The sequence below is a fragment of the Schistocerca cancellata genome, chromosome 4 (assembly GCF_023864275.1).
Source record: "Schistocerca cancellata isolate TAMUIC-IGC-003103 chromosome 4, iqSchCanc2.1, whole genome shotgun sequence".
Classification (NCBI taxonomy): domain Eukaryota; kingdom Metazoa; phylum Arthropoda; class Insecta; order Orthoptera; family Acrididae; genus Schistocerca; species Schistocerca cancellata.
This window is the reverse complement of record NC_064629.1, coordinates 535,522,102-535,544,153: the sequence shown is the minus strand read 5'-3', so window position 1 is coordinate 535,544,153 and position 22,052 is coordinate 535,522,102. Positions and strand designations below refer to the sequence as shown.

The following is a 22,052-nucleotide window of genomic DNA, read 5'->3' as shown; positions in this document are numbered from 1 at the left end:
ACTTTTGAAATTATGGATGGCTATAAAGGTAGGATGGCTCAATATTTCTGCAGGGGACTATGAAGGACTTGTTGAGTTTATGCTACATCGAGTTACTGCACTGTGCTGGGCAGTAGGAGGTCCGTGTTAGGAGGTATCCCATGAGATATATATATATATATATATATATATATATATATATATATATATATATATATATATATATATATATACACACACACTCCTGGAAATTGAAATAAGAACACCGTGAATTCATTGTCCCAGGAAGGGGAAACTTTATTGACACATTCCTGGGGTCAGATACATCACATGATCACACTGACAGAACCACAGGCACATAGACACAGGCAACAGAGCATGCACAATGTCGGCACTAGTACAGTGTATATCCACCTTTTGCAGCAATGCAGGCTGCTATTCTCCCATGGAGACGATCGTAGAGATGCTGGATGTAGTCCTGTGGAACGGCTTGCCATGCCATTTCCACCTGGCGCCTCAGTTGGACCAGCGTTCGTGCTGGACGTGCAGACCGCGTGAGACGACGCTTCATCCAGTCCCAAACATGCTCAATGGGGGACAGATCCGGAGATCTTGCTGGCCAGGGTAGTTGACTTACACCTTCTAGAGCACGTTGGGTGGCACGGGATACATGCGGACGTGCATTGTCCTGTTGGAACAGCAAGTTCCCTTGCCGGTCTAGGAATGGTAGAACGATGGGTTCGATGACGGTTTGGATGTACCGTGCACTATTCAGTGTCCCCTCGACGATCACCAGTGGTGTACGCCCAGTGTAGGAGATCGCTCCCCACACCATGATGCCGGGTGTTGGCCCTGTGTGCCTCGGTCGTATGCAGTCCTGATTGTGGCGCTCACCTGCACGGCACCAAACTCGCATACAACCATCATTGGCACCAAGGCAGAAGCGACTCTCATCACTGAAGACGACACGTCTCCATTCGTCCCTCCATTCACGCCTGTCGCGACACCACTGGAGGCGGGCTGCACGATGTTGGGGCGTGAGCGGAAGACGGCCTAACGGTGTGCGGGACCGTAGCCCAGCTTCATGGAGACGGTTGCGAATGGTCCTCGCCGATACCCCAGGAGCAACAGTGTCCCTAATTTGCTGGGAAGTGGTGGTGCGGTCCCCTATGGCACTGTGTAGGAGCCTACGGTCTTGGCGTGCATCCGTGCGTCGCTGCGGTCCGGTCCCAGGTCGACGGGCATGTGCACCTTCCGCCGACCACTGGCCACAACATCGATGTACTGTGGAGACCTCACGCCCCACGTGTTGAGCAATTCGGCGGTACGTCCACCCGGCCTCCCGCATGCCCACTATACGCCCTCGCTCAAAGTCCGTCAACTGCACATATGGTTCATGTCCACGCTGTCGCGGCATGCTACTAGTGTTAAAGACTGCGATGGAGCTCCGTATGCCACAGCAAACTGGCTGACACTGACGGCGGCGGTGCACAAATGCTGCGCAGCTAGCGCCATTCGACGGCCAACACCACGGTTCCTGGTGTGTCCGCTGTGCCGTGCGTGTGATCATTGCTTGTACAGCCCTCTCGCAGTGTCCGGAGCAAGTATGGTGGGTCTGACACACCGGTGTCAATGTGTTCTTTTTTCCATTTCCAGGAGTGTATATATATATATATATATATACACATTGGAAGTATAGGCAACAACTGACTGGGTAGTAGATGCATTGAGTCATTGACAGGCATGCAAGCAAAACTGAAAAGTTTGCTAGCTTTTGGATAAATCCTTTTTTGGGCTAGAGTACACACACACACACACACACACACACACACACACACACACACACACACACACACACACACACCTGTAACACTATATTGTGCTGGCTGAATACACAATGCTGGAAGTTCTGGAGGTAGACTTGAGTGAGGGTTGTGTCGGGTGGAGTAAATGAGGGGATAAAAAGAGACATGGATGGGTGAGAGTTGGGAATGGTGGCAGATGTCTCTGATGGAGGCATCAGGAGTATGAGATAGGAATGTGGGAGGGAGAGGTGACAGGTTCACAGGATAGGAATGTGACATATGAGTATCAGAAACAGTGAGTTCATGCAGCACATGATGATGTGGGGGAGTGGATTGGGAAGTGGTGACAGGAAAGAGGAAAGGGAAGACAGTGTGGGTAGAGAGGGAAAGCAGAGACAAGATCATGGTGATTAAAGGAATGAAGAATGTATTGCATGGATAACTTACATCTATACAGTACAGAAAAGCTGGCACTGGGGGGAAGGATCCAGATAGCATGAGGTGTGAAACAGCCTTTGAAATTAAGCATGTTGTGCTCAGCAGCATGTTCCACCATTGGATAATCAAGTCTCCATCCAACTGTCTGTAGCATAGCCTCTCACACAAAAAATTTGAACCACATCCATCACCAACTCTCGACTGTCCCCACCCCATTTCGATCTGAATCCTTACTTGACACTTTTCTATCTACACACTAACATCCCCAATGCCCACTGCCTTGCTGCTCTTGAACACTACCTCTTCCAATATCCTTCTGATTGCAGACTCATCACCTCATTCCTGATACATGTAACTAACTACATCCTCACATATAACTATTTCTCCTTTGAATGGAAGATCTATAAGCAGATCTGCGGTATGGTGATAGGCACCCACATGGTGCCATCCTAAGCCAGTCTGTTTATGAGCCACCTAGAGGAAATGTCCCTAGCCTCCCAAAACCCCAAACCCTCTGTCTTGTTCATGTTCATTGATAATATCTTCATTATTGAGCTCCAAGTCAAGACATCCTATCCTCATTTCTCCACAGACTTAACAACTTCTCTCCTATTCACTTCATCTCATCCTGATCAGACCAATGTCCCACTTTCATGGTCATTTACATATACTTCTTAACAGCTCCAGCCTAACTTCTGTTTATATCAAGCCTAATAACCATCCTCAGTACCTGCAATCTGACTGCTGTCATCCCTTTCACGTCAAATAGTCACTCTTGTACAGTCAGGCCACCTATGGATGGTGCATCTGCAGTGATGAGAATTTCCTTTTGCATTATATTGAAGGTCTCACAAAGGCTTTCACAGACAGGCACTATCCCTCAAACATAGTCCACAAACAGATTTCTTGTGCCATATCCTCACACATGTCTAATCTTTCCACTATCCCGAAGAACTGGCTGGAATGTAGCAATTGGACCATGTCCTCTTGCCAGGGCTTCAAATATACATCGTAATGCCTGGAAATGAAGAATTCCCTACCCACAATCCTTGTCATTGCATCTAAAATGGTATTCCATGGCCCTCTCCACCTGCATAATATCCTGGTCCATACCCACTCACAAATCCTTGCCATTGAGGTCATATCCCAGTGGATGACCCAGGTGTAAGACCTGTCTGGTTCATCCACCCAGCACATTGTATTCCAGTCCTGTCACAGATTTATACTTTCCCGTAAGAGGCAGGACAATCTGCAAAAGCAGCTATGTAGTACACCAAGTCTGCAGCAATTTCTGCACAGCATTTTAGGTGGGCATGATGATTAACTACCTGTCCACTTGAATAAGTGGTGCTGCCAACCTGTGGCCAAGAGCAGACTTGACCACCCAGTGGTGGCAGGTGCTGCGGAGCACAACATGCTTGATTGACTTCAGCAGCTGTGTCATGACCTGTACCATCTGGATCCTTTCCACCACAACCAGCTTTTCTGCATTACACAAATGGGAGTTACTCTTTGAGTACATTCTTTATCTCCATAATCCTCCTGGCCTCAATCTCCACTAATCCCTTCCACCCACACCTTCTACCCCACAGTCGCCCCTTTGCCCCATCGTTTGTTCTGTCACCACCTTCCATGCTTGCATGTCACATTCCTATCCCATGCTCCTGCTGTCTCTCCCTCCCACATTCCTATCTCGTACATCTACTGCCTCCCTCAGTGCCATCTACCACCCTTCTCCAACCTTCCTTCCCATTCCTGGCCTCTTTTCTCCCCTCACCTACTCCACATGTCACAAACCCTCACCTCAACCTACCTCCCAAACGGCAGCACTGTGTATTTAATGGGCACAATGTAATGGTACATGTGTGTATATGTGCATATGTATGTGTACTCCAGCTCAAAAAAGGATTTGTCCAAAGGCTAGTGAAGTCTTCAGCCCTGTTCATGTGTCTGTCAATGATTCAACACCTTTACTATCTAATGGGTTGTTATCTTTACTCCCAACTTATTTAGTTTCTGTGAAAAGTTTTCATACTAACCTTAATATCGAATCAAAAGAGAAAAAACACATCTTCAGTATCACTGTGATAACTTACAGTATTCTACCAGCCTAGCATTAATCAATTCTTTCCACAGTAACTGTAGTTTACAACATGATTATTGCTTCATTTTTCATCAATACACTTATAATATGAATCTTTTGGCAAAATGTAATTATGTTCACACAAATATTACCATAACTTTTATTAGTTTTGAGGTACGAGGGAGTAATTATGACAGTCAGGGACTAACTTCTTGACTGAAGAAAACAATTTCTTTTCTAGCCCAGTAAAAAACTGTATATTTTATATGGAGTACTTCCATTTCTCCCAAAGTTTTGCTTCCCATATGGATGTTTACTTACTTCTTCCAGGACACTCCACAGCTGTGCATCCTCAAATTCATCAAAGGGATCCAGATTGTAACGCATTGTCCCACAGAATAAAACTGGCTCTTGTGGAATTATTGACACCTTTCTTCGTAGATTATGTAGGGATATTTTTGCTGTGTCTATGCCATCTATTAGAATTATTCCTTCCACAGGTGCTAGTCTGAATAATGCTGTTAATATTGAAGACTTCCCAGCACCAGTCTGTCCCACTATACCAACCTGGAACACAGACAAATTATTCACTCAACAGTGGCAAACATGATGGGAAGCATTTAATGAACTGATATTTTGTAAAATGATCTCCTGGTATGCCACTGTATTAAACTCATCTACCTCACAGAAAAAAAGCGAAAACTGGAAAATGGCAATACATTTCAAAACTTTGAGAAAAACTGTGTTGTTGTTCACTATCACATTCCATACGAAAAAAAAAAATCTAATGCTGCACTCCAAGTTTCAACAATATGGAATAACTGGAAGTTATGGAATGTTGCATTCAGAATGATATTGAGCCACTGTTTGCTATGAAGCTGAAGTGTGGTCAGTTTTCTATGTGATTTCAAAGAGGATTTTAATATTTAGTGTTGTGCTCTGAGAAATTACATTTGGGAAGTTTCTCTTTCTTTGAACACTCCTGTGTTGCTTCACCAATCTCAGACATCGAAGATATTTTATCAGAGTTCAAGTCTGTGTTGGTTGCACAGCAACTACTGTTAGTGGAGAAAGTAAATTTTGATTTTGGATAATGTTCAATCAATGTACAGGGCTATTACAAATGATTGAAGTGATTTCATAAATTCACTGTAGCTCCATTCATTGACATATGGTCACGACACACTACAGATACGTAGAAAAACTCATAAAGTTTTGTTCGGTTGAAGTCGCACTTCAGGTTTCTGCTGTCAGAGCGCTCGAGAGCGCAGTGAGACAAAATGGCGACAGGAGCCGAGAAAGCATATGTTGTGCTTGAAATGCACTCACATCAGTCAGTCATAACAGTGCAACGACACTTCAGGACGAAGTTCAACAAAGATCCACCAACTGCTAACTCCATTCGGCAATGGTATGAGCAGTTTAAAGCTTCTGGATGCCTCTGTAAGGCGAAATCAACAGGTCGGCCTGCAGTGAGTGAAGAAACGGTTGAATGCGTGCGGGCAAGTTTCACGCGTAGCCCGCGGAAAATTGGCTCATGCCAGAACTGGAGACCGACAGCGCCAACTTCATCTTTCAACAGGATGGTGCTCCACCGCCCTTCCATCATGATGTTCGGCATTTCTTAAACAGGATATTGAAAAACCGATGGATCGGTCGTGGTGGAGATCATGATCAGCAATTCATGTCATGGCCTCCACGCTCTCCCGACTTAACCCCATGCGATTTCTTTCTGTGGGGTTATGTGAAAGATTCAGTGTTAAACCTCCTCTACCAAGAAACGTGCCAGAACTGCGAGCTCGCATCAACGATGCTTTCGAACTCATTGATGGGGACATGCTGCGCCGAGTGTGGGAGGAACTTGATTATCGGCTTGATGTCTGCTGAATCACTAAAGGGGCACATATCGAACATTTGTGAATGCCTAAAAAAACTTTTTGAGTTTTTGTATGTGTGTGCAAAGCATTGTGAAAATATCTCAAATAATAAAGTTATTGTAGAGCTGTGAAATCGCTTCAATCATTTGTAATAACCCTGTACAATCAATTTAGTAATTTTATTCATCTGTGCATCATATTTACAAGGATACTGGACATATTTGGCAGAAGTTTGGCATACTCTTTGTATTAAATTTACAGCTTTCTCTCAGCTCTTACAAAAGTATCTTCATAACAGGATCATTTGTAATTCATGGATAATGCATCAACTGACAAACAGGTATCATAGTATTTGGAGTTCTGACTACAAATGGTTGAAATGTTTAATTGTAGCAGTTAGAAACCAGTACACATTCAGTAAAAGTGAAGTGAGCAAAGAGTTATGGCAAAATCGTGTACACTTCCTTTATGCAAAATGATTTCACTATCACAGTGAGGATTAGTTTCCTGCTTTGGGGAAGAAACAGCTACACAGCTTAGAAAGAAATTCAGCCTGTTCTCAAAATTTTCAGATATGCACAGCTCTATAAATTAAGACAGTGGACAAGTGTAAATCTGAATGAAGAGCTGTAATTAATCTGTTCATTCATTAGTACTACAAGTTTCCTTACTATGTTGTAATTTTGGCTAGAAGTGTTTATTAATCTTCTTATTCATTTTATTTATTCTTCATATTCTTAGTCATGGCATTTCTGACAGAAATACAAAAATTGAGTGGAGTCTTGAAAATATCACTCTTGTTGGATTTCTCAAATGTTACACAACTGACTACCATTTGTTCTTTAGCACTCTAAAGGAAAATTAACATTAATTCCTAATGATAAGAGAATGAAAAGGAAGATCACAAAAGAAGTAAAGAATAGAAGAAGGAAATTGATGAAGAAGTTGTGAGAGGAGAAAAGGAAGAAAACCCAGTCCATGAAGCAGCTACCTGTAGTTTTGCAGAGGTCATAACAAAGAAAGAAGAATATGAAGCATGTTAGTCATTTGGAAGTTCCACTGATGATACTTTCAAGATCTCACTAAGATGTAGAACATGTCATTTGGTTCACAATTGCAATAAATTTACATGACTGTCTCTCACATTAATCTTAATCTACAATTCAATATGTTAACTAGAACAAAGACACAAAATTTCATGTCTTTTAAATTATTAATACTACTACTACTACTGCTACTATTATTATGAATTAGATTTAACTCTATGCGCAAAGGAACAGAGATTAGGGTTTCAACTCTTCTCAATGATTAATTTGCTTCAGACAGGACAAAAGCTTAGTTGGACAAGGATGAAGAAGGATATCATCCATATCACCTACAATGCAGCAGTCATTAAATTTACCCTAAGTGACTGAAGACAGCCATAAAACATTCTATCTGGGTGGCTAGATAGGGATTTGAAACCAGATTCTACCAAATATGAGTCCAGTGTCTCTATGTGCAAACACATGGTTATTATAGCATCTCATGTAAAGAAATTTGTCTATAAAATACACTATGTGATCAAATGTATCCAGACACCTGGCTGAAAATGACTTACAAGTTCATGGCATGCTCCATTGGTAATGCTGGAATTCAATATGGTGTTGGCCCACCCCTAGCCTTGATGACAACTTCCACTGTTGCAGGAAGGTTTCTTGGGGAATGGCGGTCCATTATTCACAGGGTGCTGCACTGAGGAGAGGTATTGATGTCAGTTGGTGAGGCCTGGCATGAAGTCAGCATTACAAAACATCCCAAAGGTGTTCTATAGGATTCAGGTCAGGACCCTGTGCAGGGCAGACCATTACATGGATGTTATTGCCATGTAACCACTTCGCCACAGGCTGTGCATTATGAACAGGTGCTCATTGTGTTGAAAGTTGGAACAGGTGCTTGATCATGTTGAAAGCTGCAATTGCCATCCCTGAATTGCTCTTCAACAGTGGGAAGCAAGAAGGTGCTTAAAACATCAATGTAGGTCTGTGCTGTAATAGTGCCATGCAAAACAACGGGGGGTGCAAGCTCCCTCCATAAAAAACACGACCACACCATAACACCACCACCACCTAATTTTACTGTTGGCAGAGGAAGTTCACTGGGCATTCGCCATACCCACACCCAACTATCAAATTGCCACATTATGTACCTTGATCCATCACTCCACACAACATTTTTCCACTGTTAAATCGTCCAATGTTTACACTCTTTACACCAAGTGAGGTGACATTTGGAATTTACAGGCACGATGTGTGGCTTATGAGCAGCTGCTCGACCATGAAATCCATGTTTTCTCACCCCCCGCCTAACTGTCATAGTACTTGCTGATGCAGTTTGGAATTCCTGTGTGATGGTCTGGATAGATGTCTGCCTATTACACCTTATGACCCTCTTCAACTGTCAGCGGTCTCTGTCATTCAACAGATGAGGTCGGCCTGTACAATTTTGTGCTGTACATGTCCCTTCATATTTCCACCTCACTATAACGTGGAAAACAATAGACCATGGGATGTTTTATGAGTGTGGAAATCTCACATACAGATGTATTACACAAGTTGCACCCAATTACCTGACCATAATCGAAGTTCATGAGTTCTGTGGAGTGCCCCTTTCTGCTCTCTAGTGATGTATAATGACTACTGAGGTCACTGATGTGGAGTACCTGGCAGTAGGTGGCAGCACAATGCACATAATGTGGAAAATGTATATTTTTGGGAGTGTCCAGATACTTTTGATCACATAGTGTAAGTTGTCAAACACACAATTTCAGTTTTTGTCTAAAGTTATTATTATTACAATTATTATTAAGTATTATTATTATTATTATTATTATTTATTAGGCCCCCCATATCACCGGGTAAGTGTTCAGAAGTTTTTGTGGTTTCATACTTCACACCTTTTTGTACCACGCTAAAGCTGAGTGATTGATAGTGTAAGTCATTTCTCCTTCTGGTTTTATATATGTGTGTGTTAGCATTGTTTTTTGAACTTTGATTGATTAATGATAAATGTAGTGTTGTCTAAAGAGTGACGTGGCAAAGCAAGGTTGGTACCTCACAATGCAGTCACAAGAGAAAACAGTCACTGCATCGACGAATGAGTAACACTGGTGTAGCCATGCCCAGAAATGTTTCACTATACTGGCAAAACCACTCTTCTACTTACAGCTGAGCACAGTAGCAATCAGCCCAGTCTGCTATCATTGTCTAAGATGACAGCATTGTCTTCTAGCACTCCAGCTTTGTTATCATTATATTAAGCAAAACTCTACATGAAACTTATTGCTAAATGTACTCTGAGTGAGAGACTTGTATTTTGTCTGTATCAAGTGATAAGTTAATGTTCAGAGGCAGTTGTAAATACTAATGACATTCCTGTGGAAATTGATTGTACAGACTTAGTAATTCTCCTTATCTATGCAGTAATGGAGTGAACTAATATTTTATGTGTTATAGTATCCACTGGGTCTCCTCCCAGAGCAAAGTAAAGAACCCACCATTGTACCAACAAGTGTATTTTCACAAAGTACAACAAATGACACTGAGGTTGGTCATTATACAGACTTGCCTCATATGCTTCTGAAGTGTTACTGTATTCACATTGCACATGCCTTAGCTGCCTTTTCTCTAATTCTGTTTTTTTTGTGTGTATTCTATCAAGTGTTTAATAATGTCTGAGCTGCCACAGGAAATGCCTCTAAATGAAGTTGTTCAGTTTCAGGTGCAGCAAATTGAATGACTGCTGCTCAGGGTGCAACAGATGAGAACCCTCCCTCCTCTCCCAGAAAGCAGCACTACCACTAGACACTGGACTCGCATTCGGGAGGACGACGGTTCAATCCCGCCTCCGACCATCCTGATTTAGGTTTTCCGTGATTTCCCTACATCACTCCAGGCAAATGCTGGGATGGTTCCTCTGAAAGGGCACGGCCGACTTCCTTCCCCATCCTTCCCTAATCTGATGAGACCGATGACCATGCTGTCTGGTCTCCTTCCCCAAACCAACCAACCAACTACCACTAGTTGTTGCTCTTACATTTTGCCCATTCAGTCATGCAGAAGAGGAATGGTCAGAATACTGGGTGCAGTTTTAAGCCCACTTTGTTGCATACAACATTATAGACATGGCACATGAAGGATTTTTTCCTTTTGATGATAAGAGCCAATTTGTACTGTCTGCGTTGAGAACTGTGCCCCAACTCTCATCTCAAGACTGCTAGTTACGATGAACTATTTCAGCTGCTGAATGAACATGATGACAGTCAGGTGCATATCACTGCAGTAAGGTTTAAATTTTTTGGCTCAATAAGTAGCCAACATGAACTTTCAAACAATGGATTGACATACTCAGGTGGTTAACAAGACATTGTAGGTTTAAGTGTTATTCTAGTCAGTTATAGTGATGTCATGTTACGTGATGCAATCATACAGAATGTGTCAAATGGTTCAAATGGCTATGAGCACTATGGGACTTAACTTCTGAGGTCATCAGTTCCCTAGAACTTAGAACTACTTAAACCTAACTAACCTAAGGACATCAAACACATCCATGCCTGAGGCAGGATTCGAACCTGCCACCACAGCGGTCGCGAGGTTCCAGACTGTAGTGCCTAGAACCGCTTGGCCACTTTGGCCGGCGACAATGTGTCAGGTGCATGTATTCATGCTGCTATTCTCAAATTGCTGGATCCTAATCTGAAAACAGTTCTGCCTATTGTGGAGTCTCAAACTACTGTGGACATGACTGAAGTTGATTTTGAGGTTCCATGTAATACTGTTGTTCAAAGTGTTCATGACACTCAGTCCAAATTTAAAGATAGTGTTAAGATGAATAACAGTAGGTCTGAGTCAAACAGTAAATGTAGAGGTAAAACATTTGTTTTGTTGTACATGACACGTACTACAGAATACTGTGAACAGTGCTTTTTGAATCATGACCAAAAACTTGTCCTTGTCATGACACAAAATGTTTCCTTTTGTGGATGGCAAGGTCATATTCAAACAATGTGTTTACAAGGCAACCCAGACAAGAAAAATGGCTGATTCAGTGTGGGCACATGACACAGCACAGCTATCAACAAGTGCATTCTGTAACAGCATGCTCATTAAAGTCAGCACAAGTAATGGCCTGCATTTGCAAATTGCAAAGCCCTTCTGCTGCAGTACACAGACAGGAGAATACACTTTCTGTTCAATTCAGAGTGGCTCAAAGCACAATTAAATTGGAGTTAGAGACTGATGCATCTGTTTCCCTTATTAATAAAGACACATATGAAAAGATCAGTAGCTCACAGCTACAGCAGCCTACTTTTGTTTTGTCTGCATACAGTGGACATGAAATTTCAGTACTTGGCATGTACAATTTGCCAGCAACTTTTTGAAGAGTTACAAAAGGTGTATCATTTCATGTACTCTGTTCTAAAATGATGCAAAAATTTCTGGTTTAGACTTGTGTGATTTGTTCAACCTGTTGATACGAGACAGTATGTTGCATATCAGTGTTTCAGTATCTCACACTATTGTTTCTGACTTGTGTAATAGTTATGAGGAATTGTTTGAACCAGGTTTAGGAAGGGCCAATGATATTGAAGTGCACATTACTGTTAAAGACAATGCATAACTGTGACATTTTTGTGTGTGGCCTGTCCCTCATGCAATGTATGAGCAGGTTGCTCAGGAACCGCAAAAATGGAAAGACAATGTGGTTATCCAACCACATTCTCTAAGTCAATGGGCATCACACTAGGTAATTTTCAAAAAGCCAGAAGGAGGTTTACATCTGTGTGCTGATTTTAAAGCAACAGGAAACTCACAAACCATCACTGATTCTTTTCCTTTCTCATGACCAGAGGACTTAATGGACAAACTGGAAGATTCTTTTCCAAGATTGATTTACATGAGGATTCCAGTTTCAAAGACTACTGTCAAGAAGTGCTTCTGCTCCTGCTACTTTTCAGTGGTTTCTGGTACAATTAATGCCAAAGTATCTTTCCTGTACAAACTATTTGGATGATATTCTGGTTGTTGGTCATACACCTGCTGAACATTTGGCACATTTAGGCTGCTTGTTTTAAGTTATTCCTGCTGCTGGCTTAAAATGCAGCAAGGAAAAGTGCTCCTTTGTCCAAGCAGAATTAATAATTTTGGACATGTAACAAATATACAGGGAATCTGATACTTTGCCCTTGTCTGCAATAAAAGATCTGATGGTGCCCCGTAACATTAAGGAGCTCCAAGCTGTCATGGGGAGGCTTACCTGTTACATACAATTCATTAAAAACACTGGGCAAATTACTGCTCTGTTGAACAGGTTGTGACAAAAAAATAGTGCTTTTGTGTGGTCCAAAGAATATCATGATGTCTTTTGTCAATTAAAGGATGTGCTATTACAACATTGTTGTTTGCTTCATTTTGATCCAGTTAAGCCTGTCATGCTAGCTGTTGATGCATCTTCATATAGAACTGGATATGTGCTCTCCCACAGAATTGGTTCTTCTGATAGACCCACTGATTTTGCCTCAAAAACACTTAAAAGAGTGTAGCATGATTAAAGTCAACTTGAAAAAGAGGCACTCTTCATTATCTATGGTGTTACCAAGTTCAACCAATATTTGTATGGTCAGAAATTACTGATCACAGGCCTTTGACAGCTTCATTGAATCCCTCCAAGCCTGTCCCACATCAGACAGTGCAAAAATTGTAACATTAGGCTCTGATATTTTCTAATTATAAGTATGAGTTGTTGTACAGGCCCACTGCCAAACATTCAAATACTGACTTCTTGTCTCAGTGTTTGATTCATCTGAGGAATCATGTTTCCAAATTGATACCCAGGATTTTGAAAGTCTTCAAAATTTTACTCTCAGTTTTTGTCATACTGCTCTGCAACTGCTTCTGACCCAGCTCTTCAGGTTGTTTTACAATATGTGTACCATAGACAGCCACATGGGGTTTGAAATAAATTCTCCTCCCAGTGGTACATCACTATTTTTTGCATTGTCATGTGCTATCTGTATTGACAAGCATTCTGCTCTTGCACACAGAAAATGACGTGCATGTTGGGATTCTTCACTCCCTGCATTGGGATGTTTTGTCTTTTTTGCATCAAGGTCATTGGGGAGAAGTTCATATGAAGCAACTCACATGATATCTTTTTACTTGGGCGGGCAAGGATGGCCAGATTGTGCAAATGAACTGTCACTGTAAAGTGTGTGAGAACATCAATCAGCTCCACCACAATGCTTCTTTGTATGGCCACATCCAACTGGACCATGGCAATGCATCCATATTGATTTTGTGGGTCCGTTCTGGAACACACAATAGTTTTTGATAGTAGATGTATACAGTAAATTTCCTTTTGTTGTCCCCATGACACCCACCACTATTGCAAGTATATCAGATTTGACCTACTTTTTGTCTCAAACTTCATCCTTAGGTCATAGTCTTGGACAATGTAAAACAAGTCTCTTCAGCTTACTTTCAACAGTTTGTGCCACCAACAGCGTCCACCATGTGACAACTACACCTTTTCACGCTGTCTAATGGAGAAGCTGAATGGTTTGTCTGAACACTCAAAGATCACATGGTGAAACTCTATTCCTCCCAAACATGGGAACAAGCCTTAAAGATTTTTCTGTCCTCCTACTGCTCTTTGGAACACGACAGGAAGTCACTGCCAGAAATATCACACAGTTGTAGACACTATACACTACTGCATCTTCTGTGGCTGCTATGGAAGCATTCCATGGCAGTCACCTGTTAGGACAAAGTTTCAGCCACACGATGAAGACTTCTTTAAAATGTTTGGCAAGAAATGGCATTGGAAGTACGGAGTCACTTAAAAGGCCAATGGTTGTTATTCTAACATCATACACGATTCTGCTGGGCTGTATTGGCATCACCAGAATGAGCTGCAGCTCACTTCCTGTTATGTCACTGATTCTACTGCAGAGTGTTTACCCACAGACCTGACTGCCACTTGTATCTACACCAGCAGTTGCCTCCACCTCTCTGCCAGTTGCGACTGGCACCATCCACAATGGTGACCATGAAGGTCGACCAACTGCCATACATTCTGCCATCACTGATTTCAGTGCCTGTCCTGCAGCCTGAACCAGTGTCCATTGACATACTGTTCACAGATGACCATCATGGCACCTCAAAGATCATCTTACTGTTTGCTTAGCCACAGTGTCTGTGTCTCTGGATGTGTATGTGCACCCTGTGACCAGATTTTTGGATGCTGTTCTTGGTCATTCAGAACATGGTACATTGCAACACAACCACAAGAAAAGATAGTCGCAATGAACGACACTGGTGTAGTGACATCCAGAAACATTTCAGTATGCTGTCACACCATTGTGTGATAAATGTACACAGTCCAGTCGCATTAATGTGACCAATGATTATGTTCAGTTTCAACATATGAGGTCTGTTCAAAAAATTCTGGAACATTTGTAATTTTGCACCAATGTTGTGTCAGAGTGAAATGCGGTTGGCACCCCTGCACATGTTTGTGTTTAATGTGTAACTGCTGGAAGCATCATTGCTGTATGCCTATTAGTGCTGTATTGAGTAGAAAATTGTATCACACAGTTTGCAGATTTCAAGATGGCAGAGTTAGAGGAGCAATGCGTCTGCACTAAATTTTGCATGAAACTCAAGTAAACCTTTACAAAGACACGCCAAATGATGCAGGAATGCAAGTTCGTCCCACAGCTTATGAGTCAATACCAGAAAGACTTCTGCCTTGCAATGTGTAAAGAGCTTTTGGATCACACAAATGAGAATGAGATGTTCCTTAAGAGAACTATAACTGTTGATGAGACATGGGTCTATGGTTATGATATTGTGACCAAGGTTCAGTCTTCACAATGGATCAGGGAAGGTTCTCCAAGACTGCAAAATAGCTCATCAGGTCAGGTCAAATGTCTAAGCCATGGATCGAATGTGGTGGCGCAGTGGTTAGCTTGCTGGACTCACATTCAGGGAGGACGATGGTTCAATTCTGCGTCCGGCTATTCTGATTTAGGTTTTCCATGATTTTCCTAAATCGCTTTAGGCAAATGCCAGGATGGTTCCTTTGAAGGGGCATGACCAATTTCCTTCCCCATCCTTTCTGTTCCTTGCTGTTCAGTATCTTCCCCCAAATTACCCCGAATCAACGCCATGCTGATAGTTTTCTTTGACTTTGAAGGATTATCTCATCATGAATTCATGCCACAGAGACAAACTGTTAATTGATAGTACTATCGGGACACACTGTAACACCTGTGAGCAAATGTGAGAAGAAACAACTTGAAATATGTTGAAACAATGCATGGCTCTCACATCATGATAACACATCCACATATTCATCCCTGTTGATGTGTAACTACTGCACAAAAAACGAAATCACTGTGTTGCCTCATCCTCCGTACTCTCCAGACCTTGCTCCTGCAGACTTTTTTTTATTTCCAAAGGTGGAAATCACATTGAAAGGGCAAATATTTGATATGAAATATGAGATAAAATAAAATTTAAAGACTGCTCTTTGAATGAACTAGCAAGAGGTGTACCAAGACTGCTTCTGGAAGTGGAAATAGCAATGGAAATGGTGTACCAATTGTGGACGAGGGTATTTCAAAGGAAACCATGCACAATAAGTAAAAAGTAGGCATAGAAAAATTCTGTGGACAAAGTTCCAGAATTTTTGGAACCGACCTCATACAATTAACACTCACAGACAGCATGTGGCAGCTCTAGCAGTAGAGGATATATAAAGCATAAATTTAGACAACATTTTCCACAGAATACAGCGACCTGGTGCTATATTTAGGTTAAAATCAACAGTTGAGATCACAATAATATTTGTTTATTTACTGATTTCAGTTTATGTTAAAGCCATATTCAGAATTTTTGGCCTCCTATGGTTGGTGCTAGCAGCTCCTCAGTTTTCTTGTGATGCCACGAGCATACACTGTAAAGTGTAAGCATTAGCCATAGGGGCCAAAAATTCTGAAGATAGCTTTAACATACGCTGAAACTGGTAAATAACAAACATTATTGCAGTCTCGACTGTTGATTTTAATCTAAATATATAAAGCATGTTTTTTTTTGGGGGGGGGGGGGGGGGCAGAGAGGGGGCATAATCGGTAGCTTTCTGGCCAAGGGTGGAAGCATTTCTGAAAAGCCTAAGTTTGTAAACTGTTTGCATGCCACCAAGGTTAAAGTATACTCTGCATGGCAAAATGGCACTATCCAAAACAAGCACTGAGGTAACTGTGGTGCACCACAGCCCATATGTGACAGGGCGAACAACAGCTGCAGTGATGTGTACGGGTGAATACATGTGCAACTTTTGAGCAACTGACCACCCATATAAGGCAAGGGACTACCAACACTGTCTCCTCAATGAACATTCAGTCAACAGCTTGCTGCTTACAGGCCTCTGGAGCAGACACCTGATTCATCTACCCATGCTGACTGTTGTTCCTCAGTGATGAAAGCTGGCATTTGCATGCTAATATTGCAATTCAGTGTCCACTGAGTGGCAAAAGGTGGCCTTTTCAGATGAATTACAATTTACAATCCAGTGGACAGATGGTCATTGACATGCCCAGCATGAAATGTCTGAAAGCAAACACCTTACAACAATCATCAGAAGGGTCCAGGCCAGAAGGCATTCCCTCGGTGATCTTAACATTATGGAAGTCACGTGGATCAACACAAGTATGCATCCATCCTTGGGGACCATGTTCACCATTACATGCAGTCTGTTTTTCCTCAGCACAATGGCATCTGACAGCAGGGCAATGCAATGTGTCATACAGCTCACAGTGTATGTGCATGGTTTGAAGAGCGGATGAGTTTACTATACTTCCCTGGCCAACAAACTCCTCAGATTCAAACCAAGCTGAGAATCTGTGGGACCATCTCAGTTGGACTGTTTGCACCATTGATCTTCAACTGAGAAACCCAGAGCAGCTGGCTAAAGCACTGGAATTGACGTGGCTCCACATCCGTGTTGGTACCATTGAGAACCTCATTGACTCTCTCCCTGCATGTCTCACAGCAGTTCCAGCTGGTGGATAATTAAGCTTTTGACAGGTGGTCACATTAATTTGACTGGACGATGTATTAGGCAGAACTCTATGTGCAATTTATTGTTAAATGCACCCAGGGCCAGAGACTTGTATATTGTCTGTATCAACTGAGACATTAATGTTCAGAGACAGCTGTAAATATTCATGACATTACTGTGGAAATGGAATGTACAAAGTTAAGTAATTCTTCTTATCTGTGATGTAATGAAGTGAATTAATATTCCGTGTGTTATATTATCCACTCAGTCTCCTCCTGGAGCAAAGTAGAGAATCCACCATTGTACCGATGAATGTATTTTCATCTGGTACAACATAAAGGACTTCCCAAAGGAGTAAATGTGTTGTGGAAAGGGCAATGTATACTTCAGTGAGGAATAAAAGCTATTATTAATTTGGCTTTGTTTCAATTTTATAAACTTAATCCTTACAATCATTTTGCCAACTTTACTTCTATATTTGTTTAATCTGTTTCACAAGCTCAGCTCTATTTGTCTGAGAAACTTTCACTATTTTCTCAGCCTTGATCCCCCCCCCCCCCCCCCCCTCTTAATACACTGAAGACCCAAAGAAACTGGTACATCTGCCTAATATCATGTAGGGCCCCATAAGCATGCAGAAGTGCCGCAGCAAGATGTGGCATGGACTCGACTAATGTCTGAAGTAGTGCTGGAGGGAACTGACACCACGAATCCTATGGGGATGTCCATAAATCCATGAGAGTATGAGGGGTAGAGATCTCTTCTGAACAGTATGGTGCAAGGCAACACAGATATGCTCAATAATGTTCATGTTTGGGGAGTTTGCTGGGCAGCAGAAGAGTTTAAGCTCCTAAGAGTGTTCCTGGAGCCACTCTGTGGCAATTCCAGATGTGGATTTTGTTGCATTGTCCTGCTGGAATTGCCCAAGTCTGTCAGAATGCACAATGGAAATGAATGGATGCAGGTGATCAGACAGGATGCTTACGTATGTGTCACTTGTTAAGAGCTGTATCTAGATGTATCAGGGATCCCATATCAGTCCAACTGCACATGTACCACACCATTACAGAGCCTCCACCAGTCCCCTGCTGACATGCAGGTTCCATGGATGCATGAGGTTGTCTCCATAGCCGAACATGTCCACCCACTTGATACAATTTGAAACAAGACTCATCCAACCAGGTAACATGTTTCCAGTCATCAACAGTCCAATGTCAGTGATGACAGGCCCAGGTGAGGCATAAAGCTTTTTTGTCATGCACTCATCAAGGGTACACGAGTGGCCCTTTGGCTCCGAAAGCCCACATTGATGATGTTCCATTGAATGGTTTGTTCACTGACACTTGTTATTTGTCTAGCATTGAAATTGCAGCACTTTGTAGGAGGGTTGCACTTCTGTCACATTGAAAAATTCTCTTCAATTGTCATTGGTCCTGTTCTTGCAGGATCTTTTTCCGGCACCTCGGAGGTACTGTATGCCGACTATAAAACCACGTTCAAACTGACTTAAATCTTGATAACCTGCCATTGTAGCAGCAGTAACCAATCTAACAACTGCGCCCGACACTTGTTGTCTTATAGAAGCATTGCCGACAGCAGTGCCATATTCTGCCTGTTTACATATCTCTGTATTTGAATATGCATGCCTTTACCAGTTTCTTTGGTACTTCAGTGCATAATCTTCCATTGTGATACTTCTTTTCTTTATACTTACATTTGTGTTCTTTTAATCTGTTGATGTAATTTTATCTTTTCTTCCTTATGGAGGCAGCTTCTAACTAGAAACATTCCTTTTACAACAGGTTTTTCTCCTGCTTTCTAATTGTAAATGCTTATTGCACATGGCAATTTTATGACTTATGTTGTAACGAGTAAAGAGTTTTGGGGCTTGTACTACCATTAGCTCTGTGTTTGTGATCCATTCAAAAATTGTCTTAATTAGTAAAATGATACTGTATTTTGTCTACTGTTATGATATATCATAATGATATTAATGTTTTGGCATCATTACTGTTAACAAGCTACAAAATTTTCATATGTATTAATTACAGTACTTATGAAATACTGAGCATTGCTAACTAGATGGAGTGACTAAAAATATAAGTTTCAAATTAATATATAAATTTTAAACTTTCCTTTTTTTATCTAAAATGTACATTACCTTACATCCAGCCTCAATAGTGAAGTTTAAATTCTTCAGAACAGGAGGATCATTAACAGTATATTTGAGATTAACATTCCTAAATGTCACCATTCCCTTTGAAGGCCACGTTTCCTCAGGTACATTTTCTGCTGGCACATAGAACAGAAAAAAATAAGGCTTATGTATCTTGAATAGACAGTTTAAATGTATCAAAAGAAATGTTCATGGTGGTGATCCATGTCTCCTAGTTTATTCAGTACTACCTATATTCATTCAGATATCAGTTTATCATCTTTGTTATAACATAATATGCTTTGAAGAAACTGTTATATTTCATTTAAAGCATTAGCCTAAAGAAACAGTGTTGAGTGAAACCCAGCCCTCACTATGAGCTTTTACATAGCATGGTATTGTTGTAGGAACATTCGTTATTCTTCTCTTGTGAGAAACTGCCAAACTGTGTCAGTCCACAATTTGGAGGATGGAACTGATGACAGTGCCCAATGAATCAGACACTTGACATGCATGTTTCTCACAAATTCAACTGTCAATCTATTGGATGAATACAAAAGCCAATGGAAGTAGATGCTGTTTACAGAAGACTTTATGGACTATACAAGAAACATAAACAACCATATTATACTAGAAGAATATAATAATCAATCAGTGTTCCAGAAATGCAGTAACTCTGGAGTATATCATTTACAGTGTTATATTGTATGATGAGAGATGCAGCAAAGTGTCCCAAGAAGAAAAGAAAATGGTAACTGACACCATTCAAATCATGACAGTGGGTGTTTCATAAACACAAAAAGAAAGAACATAATATGCAACCACTGTGGTTTGACAAAAGTGTTATGCAACTGGTTGTAAAACATGATATGTTAAGGATAAGTTCAGCATTTTTTTGTATTTATGATCTGATGGTTATCAATGTTGTCAGCACTTATGGGTTGAAAATGTCACAGTAGTGTGTGACAAATAAATAAACTCTTATCACAGCAATAAATCTTGTTAATCATTACAGGACTCATATTTCAGAGGCATGGGGAGTGGTACCCTGTCTGGTCACACTGACATACCTTATGGTGCCTCTAAAGCACTTCAGATGAATGCAAAGATAGTTCCTTCTCTTATATTTGTCCAAATCAAGTTAATGTTTCATCTCTAATGATTTCAGTGTATCCTTCCTATGTTTGCCATTTATGAAGTTGTAAGATGCTATGCAGTAATGTTGATGTATGTGCTGCATCAGTGTCTTGTTTATGCACTCCTTTGGTCTGAGTGTTTTCAGCACTTGTAGCTTTCACAGTAAGCACTGTTTATTTTTAATCTTTTACAGTTCACCAACTGTTGCTGTGAGACCACATTAAGAGTGAACTAGCAATTCTTTCAGGAAACTCCACTCCTTGGAGATGTTACATTTTTCACAAAAATATGTATTTAATGAAGAAAGCAAGAATCAAAGCAACCTAGATGTGATTCAGAGAAATCACTGGTATTCTTTGTGATAAGAAGATGCCTGCCACCTAAAATCAAAGATATATCGCACAATAGTGATGCCAGTTGCATTATATGGTACCATGTGTTGGCCTACACCTAGAAGTGATGAGCACTCGCTAAGTGTCATGGAAATGCTGATACTGAGATGATTCGTCTTTCCCTGCTCAAGGACACCAACAATACAAACTACCTGGAGTGGCTCCAATCAATGAGAAGATGCATGAATGGAGACTTCTGTGGTACATACAAATCATACAGGCACCACCTACTTCAGTCTTCAGCTCAGCCTATCATCTCACTGTCAGAGGTCAGAAACAATGTTGAGGACCTAAATTACAGTGGCTACATTCTATAAATGCAGATCTAAGATCAAGAAGCCTAAACCCATTGGAATCATTAGATCATAAGAAACAGTGTGCACTGGCCCAAAAGCATACCCTGCTCCAACAGGAAGGTCCTAAGAAGAAGAAGAAAAAGCGGAGGAAGAAGAAGTACTTAATTTATGTAAATGTACATGAATGTTATTTACATATGTCTGATTTTTGTCAACGTCATTATCTTTTAAAAATGCCATATTGTGCTTATACCATATGAAATATGATAGGTCCATTCATTTTTATACATATTTTAAAGACTGTTTCAGTGCAGAATATGCACAGAACATAACTATTTCTATTCATTTTTGCTACTAATTACCATATTATAATGAACAAATTTGAAAAATAAACATGGTATAATATTCTGCTTACCATCATTTGTTTCCAGGCTTGTCTCTGGCTCAATACGTGTGTATTCTAGAATACGTTCCACCGACGTCATCTGACTGACTGTCTCTGACATCTGCAGAATTCCATGTTGAAGCATACCAGTCAAAACAAGAGACTGTGTTATGGCAAGACCAACATTTCCTCCCAAGAATGTCACAGCTGTAATATGAAAACAAAAATTTTGTTTTATTTTGAAAAATTACTCTTTCCCAGCCGAATAAACTGTTAATATAATTTTGGTTTTGAATACAAAGAATGCTAGTTTCTGGCTGGTAACAAGGAGAGGGACACCAGGATAATAATATGAGAGTAAACTGATGTTCATTTCAAGTAAGTTAATCACACTTGTGGTTTTCC

The 22,052-nt window shown here is 41.1% G+C and overlaps 1 protein-coding gene across 3 annotated transcripts in view; it reads right to left on the bottom strand.

The window, feature by feature from the left end:
- The window catches only part of LOC126183603 (ATP-binding cassette sub-family C member 4-like), a 267,542-nt gene that overhangs the window by 38,084 nt on the left and 207,406 nt on the right, over nt 1-22,052 (bottom strand). For 2 of the 3 annotated variants that reach the window (XM_049925712.1, XM_049925713.1), the window contains exons 19-21: nt 21,678-21,854; nt 19,444-19,574; nt 4,627-4,872 (exon numbers count right to left, since the gene is read on the bottom strand). In XM_049925712.1, coding sequence (XP_049781669.1) covers nt 4,627-4,872; nt 19,444-19,574; nt 21,678-21,854 — 554 coding nt within the window. The remainder of the gene's footprint in view (nt 1-4,626; nt 4,873-19,443; nt 19,575-21,677; nt 21,855-22,052) is intronic. The other variant, XM_049925714.1, reaches the window with a different exon arrangement.